Source organism: Leuciscus leuciscus (genome assembly GCF_965113295.1).
Source record: "Leuciscus leuciscus genome assembly, chromosome: 8".
NCBI lineage: Eukaryota > Metazoa > Chordata > Actinopteri > Cypriniformes > Leuciscidae > Leuciscus > Leuciscus leuciscus.
In genome coordinates, this window is record NC_138732.1 from 24,334,465 (window position 1) to 24,360,085 (window position 25,621).

The 25,621-nt window shown below is 36.3% G+C and overlaps 1 protein-coding gene across 4 annotated transcripts in view; it reads left to right on the forward strand.

The window, feature by feature from the left end:
* The window catches only part of htr4 (5-hydroxytryptamine receptor 4), a 109,697-nt gene that overhangs the window by 21,397 nt on the left and 62,679 nt on the right, over window positions 1-25,621 (forward strand). For all 4 annotated transcript variants that reach the window (XR_014208033.1, XM_082177300.1, XM_082177299.1 and 1 more), the window contains exons 2-4: window positions 32-113; window positions 14,425-14,538; window positions 19,650-19,850. Coding sequence is in view for 3 of the 4 variants with exons in the window: in XM_082177300.1 (XP_082033426.1) it covers window positions 32-113; window positions 14,425-14,538; window positions 19,650-19,850 (397 nt within the window). In the remaining variant the exon portion in view is untranslated. The remainder of the gene's footprint in view (window positions 1-31; window positions 114-14,424; window positions 14,539-19,649; window positions 19,851-25,621) is intronic.

Genomic DNA, 25,621 nt, shown 5'->3' on the forward strand with positions numbered 1-25,621 from the left:
CACGTAACCCTTGTTTCTCCTCGTTTCACAGGGCCGCTCCGCATCTACGGGTACATGAATCTGAGTTCCATCGGCCAGATGCCTGAGTTGGAAGAAGTAGAAACCAATGAGAGGTTAGAGCACCACCACCATTATCAGTTTTTTCCTTTAACTGTTTTAGCTGACCTTGATCCCCAAGATGCCTTATAAATAGACCTGGTTCATGCATAAATCAATTAAAGTGTTTTAACCCCGCCTGAGGCCTTTGCATGAATTCACTCGCTTGGCACAACATTGACATACTACCATATGTTCACCTGCTTTTTTGAAATGTCATTGCTGTAAATGCACTGGTTCCCTCAGAAATGACAGGAATGCAATGTCTCTGGGTCTTCTTGGGAAGCTACAGCATCAGGGGGGCTTGAAGGTCTCCAGAGGATGTGGGCCTGTTTGCTCAGCAGGACAGATGAAATATGGTCTTTCTATGTTGGTATTAGCTTTCTGGATTCCGGTATCTACTTAAAAACATCAGTATCCTGTAACATCACAGCTTCTCAAGCTTCTAAAAAACACAGTAATGACACTTATAAATAGCATGTGTGTGTTCTTTTTTTATTTGTGTTGTTGTCAGATCCGCTGCTGTCAGTGAGATGTTACGGTGCTGTTATGTTGCTGTTTATTCAAATTGCTGACTACAGGTGTTCTGATAAGCAAATTTCTCTGCAGATACCGATAGCCGATTATTCAGAATTATATCAATAGTTTGGTTTTCTTAAGGGGAATAAAACCTCACCAAAAATAATGCTGTAAACTATACAGGGAACCTTCTTATTTGGTACACTACTATAATATTAGAGGTTAAAATTAAGAACAGTTATTATACTAGTATTTTTCCAGATATAATTACACTCAAATAAAAAGTGTAAATGTAAATGTTTGTATGCGACTTGGTTGCACCTAAGGTAGTTTTCATACACACGTGTCTTCATGACTAATTTATTTGAGCATACATATATAATTAACAGTAAATAAGCTCCTCTCTAGCTTTTTTTATTTTTTTTTATAGCTAACTAACAAACTGTGAACAACTTTCCTGAGGCAAATACAACATTAAGTGACACATTGTTCACAAGCTGTTTTATTGATGTCTTTCTGTGGTTGAAACACTGATTAAGCCATTACATGAGACATGATTCATTTTGGAAAGTTTACTTTTTCTTTCAACATACCTTCTGATGTTCATGCATGCTTTTTTCATGCTTTAACTTGTATTAAGAGGAAGAGATGATTTGCGCCCCGTGCTGCCGCTTGAACTGAGGTGCTAAAGCGATCTGTTATGTGAATTTGAAAGCTAAGACTTTGTTTCTTATCAGAAGTAATAAAGCACAAAACTCTTTGCGATTATTGGATGGAAGTAGGGCTGTCTAAATTGCTTAAAAATGACGTTCGAATATTCCCTCTAAAAATCACACGAATATTCGAACTATTCGAACATCTGGTTGCGCATTTTGTCAGTGACGCGAAATTAATACAAAGAGATATAACTACTTGTATAGGTAGTTAATTTAAGTTTAAACATATTTGACAATGTATTACCAACACAAAACCAAGTAAATAAACTAATGGCCAAGACCGCAGACCTCTCGCTCACTCGCAGGCACTCTCTCCCCCTCGCGCTCACGCTCTCTCTGTATAAATATTTATCCAAATGAGTCAGTATTGAATCAAATCACAAGAGCTGAACTGAATTGAAATCGTGAAATTTGTGTCAAGCAATAATAATAAAAAACGTAGCTCACCAGAAATTGTACCATTTAAACATTGTAACATGTTGTCACTAAACCTAATACAATTCTGTTTAGTTACTAAAATGTTTTGACAATCACAATACACTTATTGTGATGCAATATTTTTTTTTTCTTTACATCACCCCAATCCAAACCCCCCTCCATAATTCTCACTTCAAGCTAAGCTCAAAAGTTGGCAGCCCTGTTTTCGTAGTGTCAACTCCATTATGTCAATTCAAATTCCTCAACTGAATGTGAAATATGAAAAAAGAAAGGGAGATTCATTCAGGTACAATGTCATTCTTACAATTCTAATGAAAATATGGTAAAGCTAGACAGCTCCGGAAGCGATCCAAGCCTCTAAGAATTCTATAACAAAAATGTCAGATCCCCCATTGAGAAAACCCAACACTGCTCTCTGAGTGTGTGATTATTACTGCACCTGCAGTGTCACGCTTCATCGGGGGTTTCATCTCCAAACATTTTCATTCATACCGGCTAACATCGCCGATACCACCATGTGCTCTATATCACAACAAACCACATGGCAATATCTTCCTCCTTTTAGTTGTTTATCTGCATAATGTCCTTCTCTCTGGGGAGGGCCGAACTCCTTATCCCTTTGTCACTGTGTATGACATTTTGGATCACCACTCTTCTTGAAGAATCTCTCCAGAGTGTCTTGGAAGCGACTGCAGTTTATGCTGAAGAAGACAGCGGAGGGTATTAGATGAGGAATTCTTTGATGTAGTGTTTTGAGACTATCATGGTGGGGTAACTTTAATCAGAGCAGGCATGAATTAAGAAAGAATGATGGTACCACTGCTGAATAATTTTTTTAAGACCATCATTTTATTATTAGAGCCTGTCCTCTGCATCATCATAAGAGGTAAATCCCAGGAAGATTCAACTGAATCTATGTGAATGAATGTTGCAGCATGGTTGGGGCACTTTTATTTCCCAGTGGTTGATTTTTAGTGAAACAAACATATTTCTTTTTTCTTTCTTTTTTTAAAATGGTTTTTCTAAAGAGACCACACAGCCCAAAGTGCCCATAGAAGAGACATTTAAAGCGAACATTAAATGAGAACAAAGGACACAGACAGAAGGATGCTCTTCCTTTCCCTACTTGAACATGTTGATAGCATCTTCAGACATGCTATTTTAGAGATGTCACTGCCTTTTGATCTCCGCAACTCACCCTGAAACTTACTCGGCTGTTGTGAACTTTCCTATTGAACTAACCTGTGAACTGCTGCTATGAGCGGGGCAACAGATCTATACACGACCTGGCTCTCTCTTTATGAGAAGCAGTTGAGAGAAGTCATGCACAATTTATGTTCTCTGTCCGAAATAGAAGGTAAAACCTTATTTCATATGACACAATTTCATTTTGTTACATAAGAATAGCTCTGCTTTTTATTCGATCTCTGTAACTAAAGGTGCACGGCCTCTTGTGTGTTATGTACAGTTCTGTGTTAGCCAGGCAGAAAGACCAGAAACCTCTGTGTGAGCTGCTGGCGCTTTTCCAGCGGCTCAGAGCAGTGGGAGGCCTCAGGGGACAGGGAAACCCAGCGCTGCTCAAACAGGAGCGCTGCTTTTTTGGATTATTCACTGGATCTGCTCGGCTGCAATAAATCTACCCGGGCGCATAGTCCACCTCACCGTGGAGATTTCCAGCTGTAATAATGATAACACGATCAGAAACAAACAGCAAACAGCGAGCCTTTGATGCTGTTTCTGGAGGAATGATTTAGTTTAGTTGATCAAAAGATAAGCTGTTCGAACACTTTATAGTCTTAAGCAACATGTTGATTGATGGAGGCGTCTCTATTAAAATATTAGTTGGTGTTTTTGTGTGGTGTTTGGCGCTGCAAAAATTACACCCACAATGCAAGGGTGTTTTGGGTGCTTTTCCAGGGCTTTGCTAAGTGGTTTCTTGGATGTTTGTGGTAGTTGCTTTATGGTTGTTTTCTAGCTTATTATAAAAGAGCTGGTTAAGAGATATATGATATTCGGATTTATATGGTATCACTATGGTTCAGGTCTATCCTTTAATGTACTGTAAATATATAGGTGTTTGTTCAAATTACTATTGTGAACCCATTTAATATCAAATTGTTGTTACCGGCATCATGCATTTTTTTTTTTTTTTTTGATCGACCAATGAAACAAACTACATGTCTTTTCATACAAGTGAAAATATGTGGTTTATTCTTGGTCACAGTCTTATCTGGTGGGAAACTCTTGAGTCCAAAATGGCCCTGTAAGACAAAATTGCCCAGTAGAATATTACAAAAAGTAAAGTCTCTCTCTCTCTCTCTCTCTCTCTCTCTCTCTCTCTCTATATATATATATATATATATTTCCTAGCATTTAATACTTAACAAAACTTTGTAACAATACTTTGAAATCATTTTTAGAATGTAATGAGACATATTACTTATTCAAACAAGTAATAAGTTACTTATTCAAAAAGGGTGCTCTCTTTTTTCCCACGGGTCTCAATTGTGACCACTTGCATTGTAAACATTGTTCTGTGAGCAAGATTTATTAAGCTCCAGAGATATTATTAATAAATTAATTATAGACTGTTTAATCATTATACTTTTACAGTGGGCGTTGAATATGTTTTATGACAGGTTGGGCATACTACTTTTTTTGTTTTGGCCCAACATATGCGGTACACAAATCTATAGGCTACTGCACACATTAATCTATTTACTTTATTAAGTCTAACACATGTCAAAAGTAGCAGTTGTAAATGTTTAATGACAGGTTTGGTATGCATCTGGTAACACTTTAGAATATGGTCCATCATTAATAGCAGGAAGTAATGCAGGATAAATTAGTAGTAACACTTCAGCTACTACTATTAACTGGAAAGTAACTGGAAACAAGATGAACTAATCAGTAAGTAATATCAAATATAGGACAAATATAGTTCCTTATTAGGTAATCAAAAATTGCTGAATGAGATTGGCCTAATTAAGAACTAATAACTACAGATTAAATTGATTAAGTAAGAGCAATAGTAATATTGATGCTTGCCTACAAATACACCACTGATTATTATTGTGGGTAAACGCTGTGAAATGCTACATCTAAATTATACAGATTCCATAATGAATCTGGCCTTAGAATTTAGAAGATATGATTTAACTCAAGCATTTCAGCATTGTCAGAAACATAAAGTGGAACAGAACACACAGATTTATTATCATGATGTTATGTGTAACACTGATAACAGTGAGGGTATGGAATGCCGTTTTACTCAGCATGACAAGAAAAATGGCCTAACATGTCTATTGCAGTACATAAATCTATAGGCTCCTACACACATATGCCCATTTACTTTCTCAGATGAGTCTGACATGTGCCATGTGGAGAAAATCTGAGCTTTGACATGTTTTCAAACACTCCTCATCAAGGGTAAATGTTTCTGACAGCCCCCACAATACATTCAGCGTTGATGACATGACATCTAAAAATGCCTGTAAATTACCCAGAAGTGTGAAGCTTACAAGCCCTAAATGATCCACATTTGAGTCCATGCCAGCCATCCTTTGGAGATTCACACGCTTTCACATTCATCCAAAAAGACTCTTTTGTCCTCAAGGATGGAAGAGTCACATGTGCCCTTAGAAAAGGCATGCTTGACATGTAGCCCAGCCCATTCCCAGGTGCAAGTTATTAACAGATTTCCCATTTAATTACTGTCAATATGCAGAACAGGATGGAAAAAATAAATACATTATGATTTATAATAGTCAGGCTATGCATTTCCCAATGCGCGCCTATTGGATGAGATTTCAATTCCATTGAGATGCCGTATTCATTCAGGGATGCGAAGTGTTCATCTGCAAAGGGAATTTGGGAAATGATATCACATCTTGGATGTTTGGAAAGTAAGCCTTGTATTTGCACTTCTAAAATTGTGCTCTTTATCTCATGTGAATTTTCTCATTCTCTTGAAATACTTCACCTGAGGCATTCAGCAAATAGCAGTAGTGCTCCAGTGAAACCAGGCTGATGCATATCAGCCTTGAATGGACTGAATTTATACCCTTTAAAACACTTTTATTATACTATAACATGCATTATACAGAATCTATACTGATTTACTGTACGTCAAGAGTATTTCAATATGCCCTCCCTACCAGTGCTGAAGGTCGTGTACGTTGTGTGTGGCCTTGTATACGAATCTATAGCCGAATGAGGTCTAATATTCACTGACCTGTGGACAATATCTAGATTCATTCGCATTGTCACTGCTGATTTATCTCATGATTCTGCAGGGTGTCTGCTCAACTTACTGGTCTTGGAGAGCAAAGGCACATTTGTCAAAAAAAAAACGAATAAGCAAAGGCTAGGGCTAGCTGATTTATTGGGGCAGCATGTCAGAATAAATTGCAAAATGTTTTCCAAAGTTTACTTTGGGCAAAGTTTGCATGGTGAAGGAAAATGTCCCTGGCTTTCTGAGTTGGGAACATGACAATGAAAGAAATCATGGTGGAAGAATGTGAATTGGAATCATAGACTGTAAAAAAGATGGACAACGAACCTTCGCTGTCTTCCATTGTAGAAAAGTGAAGCCGCCAATGTCCCAATATGGTGCTGACATCTTTGCGCTGATTCAGGACCCGAGTCTGCGCAGTAGTGAACGTGAAGTGGCCTCACCCACACTCCCGCAGAATCTCCAATCTCCTCCCGAAAATCCAGAACAAGCTGTCAATCAAAGCTGTCAATCATGACGTCATACTCCCATTTTTATAGCATCAAATAACGAACTAAAAACAAACTTATTAAAAAAAAAAAAACACTTGAACTTAATCAAACGTGATAAAAACGACCTAAAAATCCCCCAAAATGTATTGGAAGTGTAATTTGATTGTTTTGTGTTTGTCTCACGTCCCATTAGATTAGGCCTACATGGAGAGGGTGGGGTTTATGAGCTATACTGGATCCATTTTGGTGTTACTTTTTAGGACTTGTGCAGTACACTTGATAAGAATGGGCCATCATTTAGTTGTCATTGTTAACAATATCGCTTTTTTTTGCACTGTATAAAGAATAGTGATATGGCTTGCCAGAAAGACTTCTCATTTAGATGAAGTGACAGGCTTATGTGACAAAACTACATGTCCCACCATTCTCGATGGCAGCATGAGGACTGAAATAAGTTGGGTTCCATTAGTAAAAATCCCATTCATTTTTCTCCATAGGGAAATTGATTTTAACCTTAACTTGTAAACCTTAAATGACAGACGTACTGTGAGCTATGAGGTTGTTAAATGATGGTATATGCTTTTGTTGAAACCATTACCTTGCATTATTTCAAACCATTTAAAAAAAATAATAATTATGTTTAAGAGCTGTATTCCTGGTGAAAACACTATACCTTATCCATGATTCTGCTAATTGTGCTAAATAAATCTCAAACTGACAATTCAGAAAAATTTGCAAATTGCGATAAAAGACATGTTTAGCACCCACCCACTCCCATAAAGCATTGCAAATGATGCAATCGAATTAAAAATTTGCTTAAAATCAAATTTTATACATATAAACTTGAATAAGTTTAACATAATGTTGTGATTCACCTTGTTGCTGTTTGGTTTGGTTTATGGCTTCTAACTTTTAAACGAATACTTTTTTTTCTTTCTATATCCCTATGGGAAAGATGTATGGGAAAAATACTTCTGAAACCAAAGCCATTGAAAAAGTTGACAGGCACTGTTGCACTTCACTCTATACTATACATTCAAATGAAGCAGTTTATGATTTTAAAGCCATATGATCAAAACCCATGCATGTTCTAATGTTGTTCATTATCCACACTATTAACAAGTTTTTTTAGTTAATTAAAAAACTCACAGATTCTGATCATATTAAGGTTTGTTAGGAGAATTTGCTTCACCGCTGCACATTTAGAATTGCAAATGCCTGCTTTTGTGAGGGTCAATTGTTCATTGATCTTGGTAAATTCACACTGTGCACTTTGTGCCTTTAATCAGCATATTTGTCCTTCACGAGCGTTGCTGTGAAATCAGAACACGTTGTTGCCCATTTTGCACAGAGAATTAATGAAAATGAAGGGCCTAAGTTCAGGTTTAGATTGTCAGCGGTTCCACTCTTGGACGGTTTCCCAGCAATTGAGAAAAAATTTCCTTCTAACCTTCATATCACTATCAATTGAAAAACAACAGGTAGGGCTGAATACGTGACGTGGCAGACAACATGAAAGATCAAACCGGCTACGCTGCAGTGCTGGGCTTTCAGAGTACTGTGTTTTTTCACCAGCTGTCTTTGTTCCATTTTTGGTGGATAATTTTTCTTTCTTTCTTTCTTTTTCTTTTTTTTTTTTACACAGGGCTGCATAACTTCACTTTTCTGGCATTAAATGTCTCTGTATATAATAAATAAAACAGAGATTGCAGCAAAAAAAAGCACACTTCCCCCTTTTTGACTGGCTCAATATTTTAGACGTTTTCTCTTAGCAGAGAAAGTAATAAATTGCTTAAATAGTAGTGTTTATGAATAGTTCAATTATATAATAAATAGTTTATTATATAATAAGTAGATTGAGGAGGACTTCAATTTAACTTGATCTGTTGCCATTGTTCTCAGGGAAAAGCATGTTTTCAGTTAGAGTTCAGTCTGGAGTCTGGGATTTTTGACACGGCTCTCACACCGAAAAGAAAACATGTAGGACTTAAGTACCATTTGGCCTAATTACATGACATCATATTACAGATAGACTACTCAAAGTCAAAGTCCCTCTACTGAGTCACAGCAGATGTGAGTCTGTCTTCGGCTTTTGGAAAATCAAGAGTCCATGTCACAAAAAATAAAAAAGACCTTTGTAGTATATAAGTTTTTATATTTATTTCTATTTGGCTTTAATTTATTTTTTATTTCAGTTTTAGCTCTAGAAATGTTAGTACTTATTTCAGTTTGTTGCCAAGACATTTATCATTTTCATTTAAGTTTAGTGGGTTTTTTTTATTATCTAAAATTTATATTTAATTTTTATTTCAGCTTTATATAAAATTATTTGTAATAGTTTTAGTTCTAGATTAAGTTAACAATAACACTGATATCTACTTAATTTAATGTAGAGTTTTTATATTAAGGCCCTTTTCAGACTCATATAATATGCGCTTGTGACACAAAAGCTCCTAATTAGTTTAAATGAGAAATTATAAAGCATTCTAACATGCTGTCTAGAAATGTGTTATTTTGCAGCGGAAGCTAACCAAAGGGACAGCGTGTACCAAATGACCTAGGGTCAAATCACTGAGTGCTTTGATTGAGCCGCTATGTTCTGATTGCACCCTCAGTTCAATTACATTCTAGGGGTCAAAGGTTTCACCAGTCATTACACACAGTGAACACAGCCGAGTGACATTCTTTTTCATTCTTTGCTTAGGGGTAAAAAGAAGTTTGGAGTACGTGAGCAGCAGTATACTGTTAGCAAACATCCCGACGCTGACCACGCTGCTGAGTTTAGATGAATATCGTCGCTGTCGGGCGGAATCCTCATATCTCCAAAACCATTATTTTTCAGGAAATTAAAAAAAACGGCATATTTTTTTAGTTATTAAACATTGTATCGTTAAAGTTGGTATTATACCTTACATTGCTATCATATACTGTTATGTACCAACATTAACACAACATTTCCCCAAAATCATGTTTAATCGGAGATACGAGATTTATGACTTGGGGGCAGGGAGATACGAGGTTACGCTGTCATTGATTAGAATGGTACGGACAGAGATGTCACTGCTGCCAGCAGTGTTCATCAAAGTCTGCGGTCGCGTTGAGCCTTTTGACAAGAGATAAGGCTTTAAGAGCTATTCAAATCTAATGATTGTGGTTACATACATCTTCCTAAACTCCATTTTAAACGTTTAAGAGGTATGAGTGATGCAATACCAAAATACTAGGCTGTCTAAAATAGGCGGAAATTAATCTGCCCCGCAAACAAAATCGGCGGTCGCGTTGAGCCTTTTGACAAGAGAAAAGGCTTCAATAGTTAACCAAAGCTAACGACTGTGGTTACATACATCTTCATACATTAAATCCAGACAAGACAGAGGTAATACTTATCGGTTCAAAAAACTGCCCACAAAACCTCGCACAATACAACTTTAACATCATAGGATGTCCTGTTACTTTATCCTCTACAGTAAAAGACCTGGGTGTAATACTCGATTGCAACCTGTCTTTTGAAAATCATATTTCATATGTTACAAAAACAGCCTTTTTCCACCTTAGAAACATTGCTAAGCTACGTAATATGCTATCAGTTTCTGATGCAGAAAAGTTAGTTCATGCATTCATGACCTCGAGACTGGATTACTGTAATGCTTTATTAGCTGGTTGTCCTGCATCCTCAATAAACAATCTACAGTTAGTCCAAAATGCCGCCGCTAGAGTTCTTACGAGATCAAGAAAATATGATCATATAACACAGATTTTATCATCACTGCATTGGTTACCTATAAAGTTCCGTATTGTCAGTTTAACTGTGTTGAAATTAAGTTGTTTGTTTGTCTGAAATAAACTAAATAAACTCAAACTCACTTATAAAGCCCTAAACGGCTTAGCTCCAGTCTATTTAACGGATCTTCTATCGCCCTATAATCCATCACGCTCTTTAAGATCACTAAATTCAAGGCTTTTGGTCATACCTAGGATATCCAGAACCACCAAAGGAGGGAGAGCATTTTCACATTTGGCTCCAAAACTCTGGAATAGTCTTCCTGATACTGTTCGTTGCTCAGACTTGCTCTCCCAGTTTAAAACTAGATTAAAGTCGCATCTCTTCAGCCAGGCATTCATATAATCCTACAGTTCAAACTACAATCCGGCCTCTAGCTCATAAATGCCAGAGGAGAACTGGCCCCCGACTGAGCCTGGGTTCTCCCAAGTTTTTTTTTTTCTCCATTAGGTCACCTGATGGAGTTTTAGGACACCATTAGGTCACTTGATGGAGTTTTTCGGTTCCTTGCCACTGTTGCCTTTGGCTTGCTCAGTTGGGGATATTTTGGGGATATTTAATTTAATTTTATCAATCAATAAATTCCTCTTGAAACAAACTTTGTTGTATTATTTTAATTTAATACTGTGAAGCTGCTTTGATACAATCTGTATTGTGAAAAGCGCTATACAAATAAACTTGACTTGACTTGACTTGACATACATCTTCCTAAACTCCATTTTAAAGGTTTAAGAGCTATAAGTGAAGCAGAACAAAAAACGATGAGCTGACTAACATTAGGCTGTCTAATAGGCGGAATTTAGCCTAATCTGCACGCAAACTTACCTTCGTGGCTCACGGGCTTCCTTCTGCACCGAAGCATTACAGCTATCGATTTTTAACAAAACAAGCCTACTCAAATGTATCTAACCTAAGTATTTTCACTCGTTATTGTCTAAAAAACAGACATTTATGCAAAGATAGGCTTACATGGCGCCAGTAGACAGACCCTTTTTCTCCCATAAATAAAACCTGCTACTTGGGGTATTTTACATGCACAGTGCCAACTTTGAGTCAGTAAAATAATAATAAAAACAATAATTTAATGCTGGTATCCAAAACATTTAATTCAATTCAAGAATTATATTAGATACATTAAAACTTCAATGCACACGTATAATAAGCCTAGTAATAATAAGCCTAGTAATAAGTAGACATTTAAAACACATCAATAACTGATATCATAGTTTAACACATATAAAATCAGAGCTAAGGCTTGCTTTACGTGTTGCTCGACGAGGATTTCTTATCCGTTGCGACTTTCAATCCTGAGGAGACAAAATGCCGCGGAGGCTCCCGCCACGGAGTTGAAGAAGAGGTGGAGTTACGAGGATTCTCAGACAGTCGAAGTGTCCAATGGAGTTACGAGATTTGCTCTCAAGCTATTTTCAACACTTTAGATTGGTTTATAATTTGTAAAAATAACAGAACCACGTGGGGACTGACCAATAGCATCGATTTGTGAAAAAAGATGCAATTGACCAAATTTGGACATACGAGGTTTCCGCCCGACAGCGACGATATGTAAATTATGCCACATGCTTTCCTCTACATATCAAAATAAATACCCAGCAAAAAGCAGCAGTAAGAAAGCAACTGATTTTAGCAATGTAAAATCGCTCTTGTAAAATCACGTCATGTTTGTTTAAATATCACTTTATACAATGAAAAAATAGTGTCAGTGTCCGACCTCAAGTGACTGAACAGAAGAAATTATCCGGGAAAGATTTTCATGTCAAAGAAGGCGGGGCCTCAGGGCACACCTACCTATTACATCATGACAACGGACCAATGGTTTCGAAAAATAAATATTTCGCAAAACTGCAATGGAATGCAGTGGCATTTGCAGGTCACCTGACGGTATGTTTGGACAGAATACGAGACAGAGTTCTTTATTAAATTCATAAAGGACAAAAGAATTACAGGAATACTGGATTCTAAACCTCAAAGAAATGCTACAATCAAGACCTCAAAGCAGATATGAGGGAGAAACACCCAGAAACACCAGCTTCTCCAAGTATAAGGGTCTTTCCTTACCATTAATGCTTGGATAACACACATACGTCTCCTTCAATTAATAATAATGGTCAGTGCAGTGGCTGGTATATACGTAAACCTACCAACATCCGTCGCCATGATTTTTGGAATCATGTATCGCGAGAGGAAAAAATTACGTTTTAGTCTCATAACATCGGTTAATGGAAACGGCATAATTTTGCTAAATTTTTTTGTCAACATTTAGAAAAAATCTTCTATGGACTATAGACTTATGTTCAATGGTATGAATATAAAATTAAGTTTTATTCTAGAGGAGCGTGTTCATTTAATCCCGGCCAGTCAAATTTCAAGGACATATAAGCATCTGCTTACTTCACTCCAGAGATCATTTTTCCTCCTTCTCCCTCCTCATTCAGATCTCCTGCTTCACTTCTTAGCACCTATAATATTCAATTCTCTGTCTATTTGTATTTCTTTCTTTACTCCAGTAGTCTCTAGCCCTGCCATAATGGATGGATGCCAATTCAATATACAGTATCTCACTCTAGGATTATATAAACTCTTGAAATTAACAATATATTGTCACAGAAAGTAGCAGATCCAAGTAATCTAAGTGAAGGTTCTAATTCGAGGTTATTAAATTCACACTGGGCATTTCATGCTGTCTTGTCTTTTCTGATTTATTCTAATTTGTTTCTTTAAACAACAAATTCACGTTAGACATGACATGACATTTACTACAAGATCAACACAGATTTCTACTATGTCTTTTGACAGGTAGAGCTTTATAGCTCATGAACAAAAGAAGTGTCTAACGTTCTGCGGTTGAGCTGACTCTCTATCAGTTATCTCAAATTCCCTGCCGTTCATTTGATGTGCGGTAGGGGGTTATCTCTTCTTAAAGCCTGCAGTCAAAATAACAGGCTTTAGCCTACAATTACATAGTCAGTGTCAATCTTGAGGGAAAACAATGCGTCGGATAAGAGCTACTTTTGAGTTTATAGGTTGTACAAGAGGCATTATGATAATTTTTCTATCTAACTCTAAAATACACAAGAAAATGATTTTCACAATGCAGTTTACCATCTAAATCTTTGTAGCATTATTGTTTTTCATGTTAGAATATCTGCTCAGAACTAATGTGAAAATATTAAAAATATACTTTTATGTCAACTAAACTGTGATAAAAGCCATTAAACTGTGTTTAAAATTAAACACTAAACTGTGATAATGATACAATATGACTAATTTGTTGAATTGTGAGATTAATATTTTATCCAAAAAAGCAAGATATACACTATTATTCAGATGTTTCACAGTAAAAAAAAAAAAAAATATATATATATTTTTAAAGTCAGTTTAATGTAATTTCAGTTGAAATTTAATTTTTACAGTGTTGGGGATGGTAAGATTTTTTAAATATTTTTGAAAGTCTCTCACCAAGACTGCGTTTATTTGATTACAGTAAAAACAGTAATATTGTGAAATATTATATCCATTTAAAATAAAAAAAATTATGTTAATATTTCTTTTAATGTAATTTATTCCCGTGAAAGCACAATTTTCAGCATCATTACTCCAGTCTTCAGTCGCATGATCCTTCACAAAGCATAATAATATGCAGATTTACTGCACTAATAATGTGCATAAAAACTGGAAACGAATGCACATACAGAAATATAAATGTTTCAATCATTATAACACCATTGATTAGAAACAAACAATGCTACACGTTGGTAAGATTCACGTCATCAGTAACATAAAGAAATGATCTTTTTCAGGAGGAGGAATTTTCTTTTTCGACCACACTGTGTGGGCAATGTGCTTTCTATTCCTGGGCAGTGCTCTTACGCAGCTGTTTCCATGGGAATTGATGTGGCAAAACCTTTCTTAAATGTCAACATTTAACAATTAGCAAATCAAACTTACTTTAAATGCATTTTAAAGACAGCATTTCTTCACTGAAAATGATGCACCAGTAGTGTCTTCTGGAACTGAAATGTTTGTGCTATTGTTAGTCGCCTTCAAGAGTATGACACTTATCAGTATTTTCTTCGTTCCATGCAATCAACTGATTTTCAATAAGTTTGTGTCTTCTCTCTGTTACCACAGCAACAGCTTGGTGAAGACGGTTGCTCTCATCAGCTTCCTGTCACTGGTCATGCTCATGAGCGTCCTGGGCAACCTGCTGGTTATGGTGGCCGTCTGCAAGGACCGGCAGCTCAGGTCAGAAACCGCCCATCTCCGCACACTGCTCTCCACTTATCTGACACCCCAGGGGAAAACATCCCTTTTTAGCATTTCATTTGTGCAGCTCAAGTGAACTGACATGACTCATGTTCGAGGTAATTCTTACTGGGTGGTTTTGCAGGGTTTAAATCTGAATGGCAGACATTGTTATGTAGTTTCTTCTCACTCTGCAATTATAAAAATAACAGAATTCATGTGTTTAAGTATATAAAAGACTTTCTGAAATATTCAGATCAAATCCAGACAGTTCATCTTTATTCATTATAACTTTACAGGATGACAAATAAAGAGCTAAAATTACTCATTGCTTGGTTCGCCTACATGAGTGAGGACATTTTTTTGTCAAACAGATGGAATGCTTTTTAATTGGGATGTTTTTAAACCAGTGAATACCACAAACATCACAGAATTAAGTAAATTAATAACTGAATGTATAATTACTAGTGTTTGTGGTGTTGTTTTCCAACAGAAAGGGATTTCACTTCCTGGAGGAGGATGTGCTTTGTTAGTTTGGATTTTACAAAAGACTAATAGAATGGAAAATGGAATCATAGACCCTGCAGGGGGAAAACATACATTTACCAATTAAAACAGTATTCCCAAGAAAACATGTTCTGTTGAGAAAACACACATTTTGATTAGAAAAAAAAAAAGTGAAGAAAGAACTGGTCATTTATTGAATATGTATCCAGTAAACTGTGATAAAAAAGCAATATGATACAATATGACTTATATGATGAATTGCAAGATTAATATTTTATCCAAAATATTAAGACACAGTATCAATCAAAAGTTAGTGATCTGTGTTTTTTATTTATTTAGTAAGTTAGTTTTTTTTAAAGTCTCTTATGCTCACCCAGTAAAAACAGTAAAACTTTTCTTTTGTCTCTCAAGCCTGTAGGCACTATGCTTTTGTCATGAAATCTCTGAAGTCATGTCAATTATCTACATTCATCAAGGTTACCAAGAAACTCTTTGAAGTGTCAAAGATGGAGTCATGCACTAAATGTTATGTCATGATGATAGTGATAAATGTCCTTAAAATAGGACGTCCGAACACTCCTCCGTCATGTAATCTCGTCTTTCGCACATAATACACAGGTTAATGGTTAACATTGAAGAAGCTCATCAACAGTGGGTGTTTCTTTTTTTTTTTTAGTTAAGCAGTTCACCAGCTCATAAACACTTCTACATAGTCTCTTTGGGTTTCATTTCAGTGGGTATTTAATTAGGAGCTTGTTAATTACTCCTTTGGAGTCCTGCTGTGTTCTTGGAAAACTATGCTGCTATTGTCTTTATATCAATGAAAGCCACCGGCTGAATGGAGCTCCGAGTCCTTTTAAAAAAAAACAGAAATAGTCCAAGTCTGACAGGAAATAAACGTGGTTGTTTGCTTAAGCTCCAGATCTCCACCCACACTGTATCATATCTTACTGTAATTACCATAATTTCAGACTGTCTAGAAAGTGTCAACGCCATCAATGTGAAATTCTAATGAAGCCGCTGATACGGACCTTCTGAGACAGCCAATTTCCTTCTGAATCTGTAAAACGATTCTTAGGTTCTTAACTCACCCAAAAATGTCTGTCCAAAGATTCTGTCATTATTTACTCGCTCTCATGTTTTGTGGCACATAAAAGAAGATATTTTCAAGCATATTGGTTACTAACATTCTATGGACAAGAAACATTGAGACATTTCTTACAATACCTTCTTTTGTCTTCCACTCTCCCTTCAACGCTGACAAAATAACCAATTATTGTAGGGTTTTTCTTTTGTTGTTGTTATTGTTGTTTACTTTTTTACGAACTGAAGTATGGAAGTAATGCATGTCAAAGCAGCTTTTCTATTATACATTTTTGTTTTTTTTAGGTGCTAACTAGCAGCACAGATACAGGTTACTCAGAGTGCTGGAATTCCCAGCATGCACTAGAGCATGAATAAATAATATGGTTGCATTGTTTGACCATTTACCCGTTTAATTTACAGTTGTTGTTGATTTTCCCCAGAGCAAGACATTGGAAAATAGTTTAACGGCTGACATTTGTCTACTCTGGATGTGAGTGCCGCGTAGGGATGGGTATCGTTCAATAATTGTCGATATCGATACCGATAACTTGACTTCTATACCGGTTCCTGAACGATACCAATTTTATGAAGTCCGTTTTAATTACATTAAATATTACCTCCAAAAAGTTGGTTTTATTTTTTCAGTTTGTTGACTTTTTTTACAGACTCAAAGACTCATATAGGCCACTGGGGGGTGGAATATATGCCTCGGCCTCAGCACGCATAAAGCTTGCCGCAAAGCACTGGCAAAAGTAGCCTAATGATTATGAATGTGTCTGGGAAAAAATAGCAAGGAGGCATTTTAATTGTTTATTAATAAACTAGTGTTTTCTGAATCAGTGTTGACTGCAAAGATGAGGTTGACGTTGCTGACTCGTCATCTCTGCATTAAAGTGAACGCGCGCGCCTATAGAGAGAAATGCACCTTTCATTTGGATTGCATAATCAGAGAATATTTGATTTCGATTCGAATTGGTTAGTTTAAAAGTATACATTTCAAGCTTTCTATATGCCTGTTTCTCATGTATGTGAGGCAAGTAGCCTATACGGCGAGTGTCGGTTCATTTGTGATGCGCTCCAGTTCTTTTTGCAGTCAAAGACAGAGCAACTTTCTGCTCTTAAGTTTATTCCATGCACTATCAAGTGCTTCATCAGATTTGTTGTGTTGCCAGTCTTGGCAGCCATTATCTTGTCGCAAATATTGCATTGGGCAAACTAGTGTTTTTCCTTGATGCCTCGCCACAGACAATTATGCTTCATGCTTATTGGCTCACTGGCGTTGACGAGATTAACCCCTTAGGAATCGAAATTTGGTACCAAACGACAAAAAGTTTTTTGATATTCGATGGTATTGAGGCAATTCGGTCGGTGCCTAAAAAGTATCGAACTCGATACCCGACCCTAGTATCGCGTCAAAAGAAAATAGAACCCATTTTAATCACTGATGCTGTCTACACTGGACATAGTAGATATGAGTTCAGTTTCTGACATACTCCACACACTTAAGTCTGTCGACAACAGGAGAAATAGAGTGAACGAATGTTCGCTTTGACGCATCCAGTTTAAACAGCTCGTTTATATTTCTCTGTAGAGACTTCAGAAGGATTCAAGCATTGGAAACAAGTGGATGGTTTATTTTAGTGGCGTCCTGAATCACGTCTGAGGATTTTGTTTGTTCAGAGCATTTGACTACAGATTGTTTTGTAAACGAGGCACAGTGGATAAGGTTTCAAAACACTTACTGGCATGCAATAGTGAGTGGACGTTGACACAGTTTCCTATGCAATGACGTTAGCAAATCATAACAGTGGCCATTACTGACAAGCCTTAAAGGAGCCGCCCCTTGAAAATGGATCGTTTATATATATATACACACTTGCAAACTGTTGCCATCATGTTTTATGTCTTATGAACACTTGTGAAGGAGAGAAGAAACAGTTTAGAGAGCTCTGTACTGAAAAAGCTGTTGGTTTCTTTTGTGTCTAAAGCCAGGAGGCAGCGCTAGGCTTCTTATCTCCTCAAACGTCATGCCACACATCAATTCATACATTCCTTCCTCTATTTCACATACTATACTTCCTTCTGATTTATAAATTGCTTATCCTGTCCCATACCACCCAGATTCTTTCACTCAAAGGTCATGTTTCCACTCTACCAGAAAAATGTACTCCACTCAGTCCTGAGAAAAATAATCTAGAAATAATCTCAATGTTACCACTTGAATCACGTGCCAAATGTTATGTCGTGTTAGTAATGACAAGTGTCTTTAAAAGAGGCTGCTAGGGTCAAATGGAACATCTGGTGCCATTTTGCTTTAATGATGCATCCAAAAGGGATTTGTAAACACTGACACACTATCTGATGGTGTAATTATTGGATGCATGTTGCTTTTCATTCTTCAGAATTGCTGTCAAATGTTCATGAAAGCCAATCAGTGCCCCCTCTCTGCATTCTTTCAAATATGTATATTGTTCACAGACAGCTGGTATGCAGATTTTATGCCATGTTATGGTTACGTGACAGAATGATTTGAACCTATTAATGCTTCTCAGTGAGCTATATATAGATATCTGTGTTCAGAAGCTCAAGCAAGAGTTTTATTACTCATTAATAGAGTGCCCAGAGCTCTGGACATTATCAAGGGGAGCGAACATTATGACAACCTATCAGCAACGTACCACACACATAGCACAGACACGAGCAGACACGTTCAGTAGATTTCTTGTTACTGTTTTCTCCAAATGATTTAATAGTGAATATTCATTTCTAATCATGAGGGAACACATCTTGTCAAGCTGCTGTGTTTACATTCATTATTGAATTTATAAGGATTATTCACTCAAAAAGGAAAATTTAGTTTGCACACAAGTTGCATGGACAATATTTTTAATACACTGAAGTAAAAATTGTTGTAGTAGGATTTTAAACACTTTTTCCCTCAGACATTGCTAGTAAATTTCACAAATAATTACAAAGAAACGGCAATTCAATTAAACATGAAATTTTGCTGTAGAAAGACTGAAGTGTTTTATTCAATAATAGTAACACTTCAATAATGATTGATTTGATTAATTATAATTATTTAAGTTTTAATTGCAACTTTGAAAAAAATATTTTGTGTCCATGCTTGTTTACTAATTGTTTTCCTCTAAAAATCGTAAAAAAATAAGAAAATAAACATTTAAAATTTAGCTAAAAAAAAAAAAAGCTAAAATAGAAGAAAGTAAGGTCACACTTTAGATTAGGATCCAGTTCTCACTATTAACTAACTATTAACTATGACTTTTGCCTAAATAAACTCATAATTACTACTTATTAAAAGTTAGTAAGGTAGTTGTTAAGTTTAGGTATTATGTAGAATTAAGGGATGTAGAATACGGTCATGCAGAATATGGCATATGCTTTTTAAGTACTAATAAACCAATATCCTATAATATGCATGCTAATAAGCAACTAGTTAGAACTGGACTCTAAACTAAAGTGTTACCGAAAGTAATATATCTTTGTTTCTGCTGCAGGAAAATCAAAACCAATTACTTCATCGTCTCGCTGGCGTTTGCTGACCTGCTGGTGTCAGTGCTGGTGATGCCGTTTGGTGCCATAGAACTGATCCATCAGAACTGGATCTACGGAGAGACCTTCTGCCTGGTCCGCACCTCTCTGGACGTTCTGCTGACCACCGCCTCCATCCTACACCTGTGCTGCATATCCCTTGACAGGTAAAAAACAAGAATAAAGACCTTGCCCTTTCAGTTCAGGATGCTCATGAGGCGTCTTGGTTGTGTATAAATCACGTGCTATTAATTGAAATTCAATAAACGTATAGTCTTGACACATGACTGCAGTTGCTGTTGTCATAGCAGCCATAAATTGTTTCGCCACCGAGGACAAGCACTTGAGAGTTTAGTTCTGCGGACTGTGTAGGGATGCTGTTTCCATGGTGATCTATGTGTGGCCACACAAAGTCCCTTGCCAAGTAAATCGTTCAGCAATATTGCAGTGATCACATGTGCTTATGAACCTAAAAAACTCTTAAAGTCGAGCAACAGGCAAACCTTTAAAAAGAGAAACATATTGTTGCTGGAAAACTTAGAATAAGCAAATAGTCATGTTAGAGAGGGCTTTTCACACCAGGGGAGCGCAAAGAGGTGCTAATGGATTCAGGGAACATTTGAGAGAGAGAAAAATAATTGTATTCATTTTTTTTATGTATATTTTTTTTAATAAACCATGATGCATTTTTTGGTAACACTTTACATTAATGTCTACTTATTAGTAACATTAGTTAACTATTGTATTAACTAACATGAACTAGCAATGATTAATATATTTTTACAACATTTACAAATATATACCTTTATATTTTAAGAAATGTGTCCCCTGCAGGGGAGCATCATTTTTGATAGTGCTTGACATCACAAAGTTTGAAAACCTCATACTGTATGTAGCAGACGCTTTTATGCAAAGTAACTTACAGTAGACCTATTATAAAAAATAAAAAATAAATCCTTTTGGAGCAACCCGGAGTTAAGTGCCTTGCTCAAAGTCACAGTGGTGACAAATACATAAGAATAAACAGTTCTTATGCTCGCTTTGGCACACGTTTATGATTTATGATCCATAAACACTGAAGGTTTCATAAAAGATTGTTGCACTTTGCGAAACGTTAAAGTCGTTTGTGGAAGTAGCAGTAATGTTTCATGTTTGCCCCAGTCTGATCTTATCCTTTTTTTCAGCGCATAACTATAATAGACAATTCGTCTAAACTCTGTGAATGGGCATTCAGCTGTAATACATTTTATGCTTTGACATTCTATTTAGTTTCTGGCCTTGTTCCTGTCGGCAGCAAATGCTCCATCGTGAATAATAAAACGAGAAAATAAGAGGTACTCGAACATGGTTTAGTATCTCAAACGTCTTGTGTGACACTGGCACATTATAAAGCTACTCCACTTAGAAGTTCAATAAAGCACTAAGCCTTAGTATCCACATCCCTCCGACGTGAACCACCCTTTCAGCTCCAGTCCTTTACCCCAGAGTGATGCATTAGACCAGAGGACTGAAATTCAGGAAGAGCTTTGAGTGCTCAGCTGCTTCCCTAGTTTGCGTCATTCGGCCCCTGCAGTCACACAGACCGCCTTCCAATGCCTCGCTTGTTAAAGGGGGCATGAGGGCACACTGAGAGGAGGGGGACTGATAATATTTGGTTTGTTACAAAATGTACCTCTTTCTCCGTTTGACGTGTGTACCTCTCTCTCTTTCTTTATTCTGGCCCACGGTTCCACTGAATTGAGAGTCAAATAATGATGTAACGATCTACGTTGCTACAGTACATTCCCTGCCTACAAACAAACATGCAGCATTGCAGTTTATGCATACTATAGTCTTACTTACTTACTTATAGTCTAACATATGAAGTAAATAATTGATTCATCTTATGTCATCATGAGTTGCTTTTGATGCAACAGCCATAATTGAAATGCAAATGAAAACAAAAAACAAATTCAAAATCAATTTACAATGATTCCTTGTGAATTAGTACACTTAAGGCGAGACACTACAGGTGAATAGGGTAAAATTTTGAACTAGCAGATATCACCATGAAACTTTCCCAGTTGATTACCTACATTAAGATGAGAAAAAAATGTATTACAAGTTTTCTGTAATTTAATGTTTAAATATGCAAATTAGGCAATATCTAATTAAATATGCGCTAATTTGTATATATTTAAAAAAACGAAATCTGAGTGTGGGATAAAGCCAGATTAAAAATTATTTTTTTATTGTATTCACATATTAGAGGAGGAAAAAATTACAGAGGGATTTATGGATATCTACTTTTGTTATCCTGTAAATCAGAATATACTGTCAATAGCCTTAAAAAAAGATTTTTGCCATGTTTTTTTAAATAAAATGTTTTATAAATCAGGCTAGGAATAATATATTTACAAATCCCTCTGTAAATGTCTTCATAATATTAACTAGGTACAAGACTGGAAAGTTTGGTGTATATAGGTGCTACTGAAGTGGAGATTTCGGACTTGGAGTATGAGAGAAAAGTGATTTTGAGAAAACGGGCTTTAAAGATTTATCATCAGCCAATGAGATTGCGCATTCAGCCCTTTTACTTTCGCGATTGGTTGCTGATAAAAAGGAAATTACCATATTTGGATCCGACAGCATTGTACAGTGAAGAGAGAGCTTTCCAGCAGTGCCTGTGATGACAGAGAGCATACAGAGATCGCGGATCGGCGGGATGATTTACAACGACAACTTTTGTTGAATTTACGCAAAATCTACAGACGCAAACAGACAAAGTGTAGTAAAATAAAGACCTTAATGTGTATTTCGGACTTTTTTCACCACAGTCTGAAAGAAGACATGTTATTGAAGACAAATATCCAAAAATCTCAAAATTGACCAGTAAAAAAAAAAAAAATGTTTTTGCCTGCTGTGTCTCGCCTTAAGCATACTTTTAAAAAGAATACTTACTATGGAAATAATATACTGTAAAGAAATACTGTATATTATTATATTAAATACTGCATGTTAAAGACAGTGAAACTTGTTTTGAAACACTTTCATTGAATGGAAAATATCTTTCCTCTAACCCACTAATAGCCTTAAATGTTAATAGCAATGTGGCAGCTGGTTTTTTATGTGACTTTTAAAGAGACTTTTATGGCAGTCAGTTCATTATCTATCTTTTTTCTGTTCATCTTTTCCCATTATCACCACTATGTATCACACCTTGCATTCACGCTCCACTGGGATCTGTTTCCGTGATTTTCATCAAGACAGTAATGTTTTCTTGAGTACGAAGGAATGAAGAGGTTCCAGTCAGCGTGGCTACAGGCGGCACTTATGACAATCATGGGTCTTGTGGAAAGGAAACAACACCCATTCTGGCTATTTCACAAGTCATTTGCCTCTCTGAGTTTTGACAATGAGGCTGGCCGGGTGTCCTTCAGGCACTCACTTAGCACACACAGCAATAATAGCCATGTCATCTCAATTTAGACTGTGTGAAATGCGCTCCGCCTTGTTCTTAAAAGCTGCTTTCTCCAATGTAATTCTTCTTCGGCCTTCGGGTTAGTAGCAGTCTCTTCTCATTTCTCACACAAACCTCACTCATCGAGCAGCATGTGTTTAGAGTCTGCGATACAGCGTGAGTCTCTTCAGATGATTTGCAGTCTCAGTGTTGATTTGCTGCTTAATTTAGTGCTCTCTATTATGCCTCCACTCATCTGGCTCATTCCGGTTGAATACTAATTGTATGTGCTCATTAGCTGTGTTATTAGTGCGTCACAAGCCGCCACTTTCACATGTTTTTGAAACTTCTGTTGTTCTTCTTGATAATCGCTGTGCATATCAGCAGGTGAGAATAGTCTTCTTGGTAAAATATCCACGATAAGCAAGGTCATACACGTACTTTATGGCACAATAAATAGGTACACTTATAGAATACAACATGCACAAAACTGTCCCAAAGCATTTGTGCTTTCATTATGCTTTCATGGGGAAAATGTGTTTTTTTTAGAACTGGAAACACATTCTAATCATAGCACAATAAATATTGTTCTCATTGATATCATTTTTGTCTTGTGACATCCTATAAAGTATAAAACAAGTATAAAGTAACCTGAGAAGCATAACTGAATAAGATATTAAAGTGTCTAAAAATAGAAACATGTCTTCTTATTGATTTAGAAATATACTGTATATAAATATTTCTTCTGATGACAGAATTTTCATTTCTGGGTGAACTATCCATTTAAGAGTTATTTTCACAGAATGAATATTTGTGATGCGATCTGGGAAAACCCACCACATGGTGAAATTTGACCTATTACAGGTTTTGATATCATATGGAAGCTGGTATAAAGCCCTTTCCAAATCTGTTTTTATTTTTATCATAGCTTGTTGGTAGCAAAAGTTATATTTATCTGAAGTCGGCCGATCTAACTGGTGGACTAAACAAGGGAATTTTGCCAAGATATTTTCAGAGATAAGAGAAAAGATGTTATAGAATAATAATTTAATGAAAAAAAAAATTTTGACAAAAAACTGACATTCAAACTATTTAGGAATTTACTGAAAACGGCCAAGCGCGACATCCGACGGGTTTTCCCAGATCGCATCACATTTGATATTGCCTTTATTGTTCATTCTTATTTGAATGATTTTCACATGACATTACATTATTGTATTGCACAACATGAAGATAAAGAACAACCCAATGTGAATGCACACCTAGTCGTGGATTATCTCATGGACAAGTTAAAACTGTCATTGTTGTTTACATTACAAAATTTGACTGGATGGATAAAAATAACATTATATTTAAGTTTTATCTAGAGGCAGGGCCAAAAACTAACTTTTTGGCACGTCTGCCAATGGCTGGTGGCTAGGGAAATTTACCAGCCATAAATATTTTTTTACCAACCATGAAACTTTTTTCAAAAAAGAGGCAGTTATGACACCAAGAATGTAGATACCAATGAAAATTCACAATTCTATATTCCATTTTCAATACCACAGCTAAAACTACTAGCCTAACTAATATGCATTTAAAACATTAAAAACGACAAATAACAGCGGTTTTCAGGTAGAGACATTAAATAAAGCAATTAAAGGGTTAGTTCACCCAAAAATTTAAATTCTGTCAGTAATTACTCACCCTCATGTTGTTCCAACCCCTGTAAGACTTTCGTTCATCTTCGGAACACAAATTAAGATATGTTTGACTAAATCTGAGAGCTGTCTCACTCCTCCATAGGCTTCTCTGTAATTGAAACTTGCCGGCCCAGAAAGTTGGTAAAGACAATGTTTAAAATAGCATAAGTGACTATAGTGGCTCAACCATAAGTTTATCAAGCGACGAGAATACTTTTTGTGCACAAAAACAATAATGACTTTATTCAACTATTCATTTTCAGCAACAGAGCCAGAAATGTAACGGCAATTATGTTATAAAGATTACAGCAATAAGTGATATTGATATTTTTGAAGACGAACTGTTACCATCCGTCTTCAGAGTGAACTGGTTTAAAACCCTCCTGTAAAGTTTTTGCTACTCCACAATTGACTCCCAATTTCTATAGAGGTCTGGCTCTATTATTGTTACAATTTCGGTTGAAGCAGAAGCAGATGCAGAGGCAGAAGCAGGATCTAAGTGCAGCAGTAATATTTAATAAACAGTCTCAAAATAAACTCAGAACAAAAACCAGAACAACCTACACATGCAACATAAAATAACTTTGACAAAGAACAAGACAGAACACAGGGTATAAATAGACAGAACTAAAGACATAAATTAACCAAGACACACCTGAACTGAACTAACTAATCAATAAGTAACTATGGAAACAAACAGGCAAGGGCGATAAGAACTTTTGTTCAGGAGTACTGTGGCCTTCAGTTCCTTTATGGCAGATGGAGGCCCCAAAGACTGATCTAGAGATACTTGGGATTAAGTTAGAAAATCCAG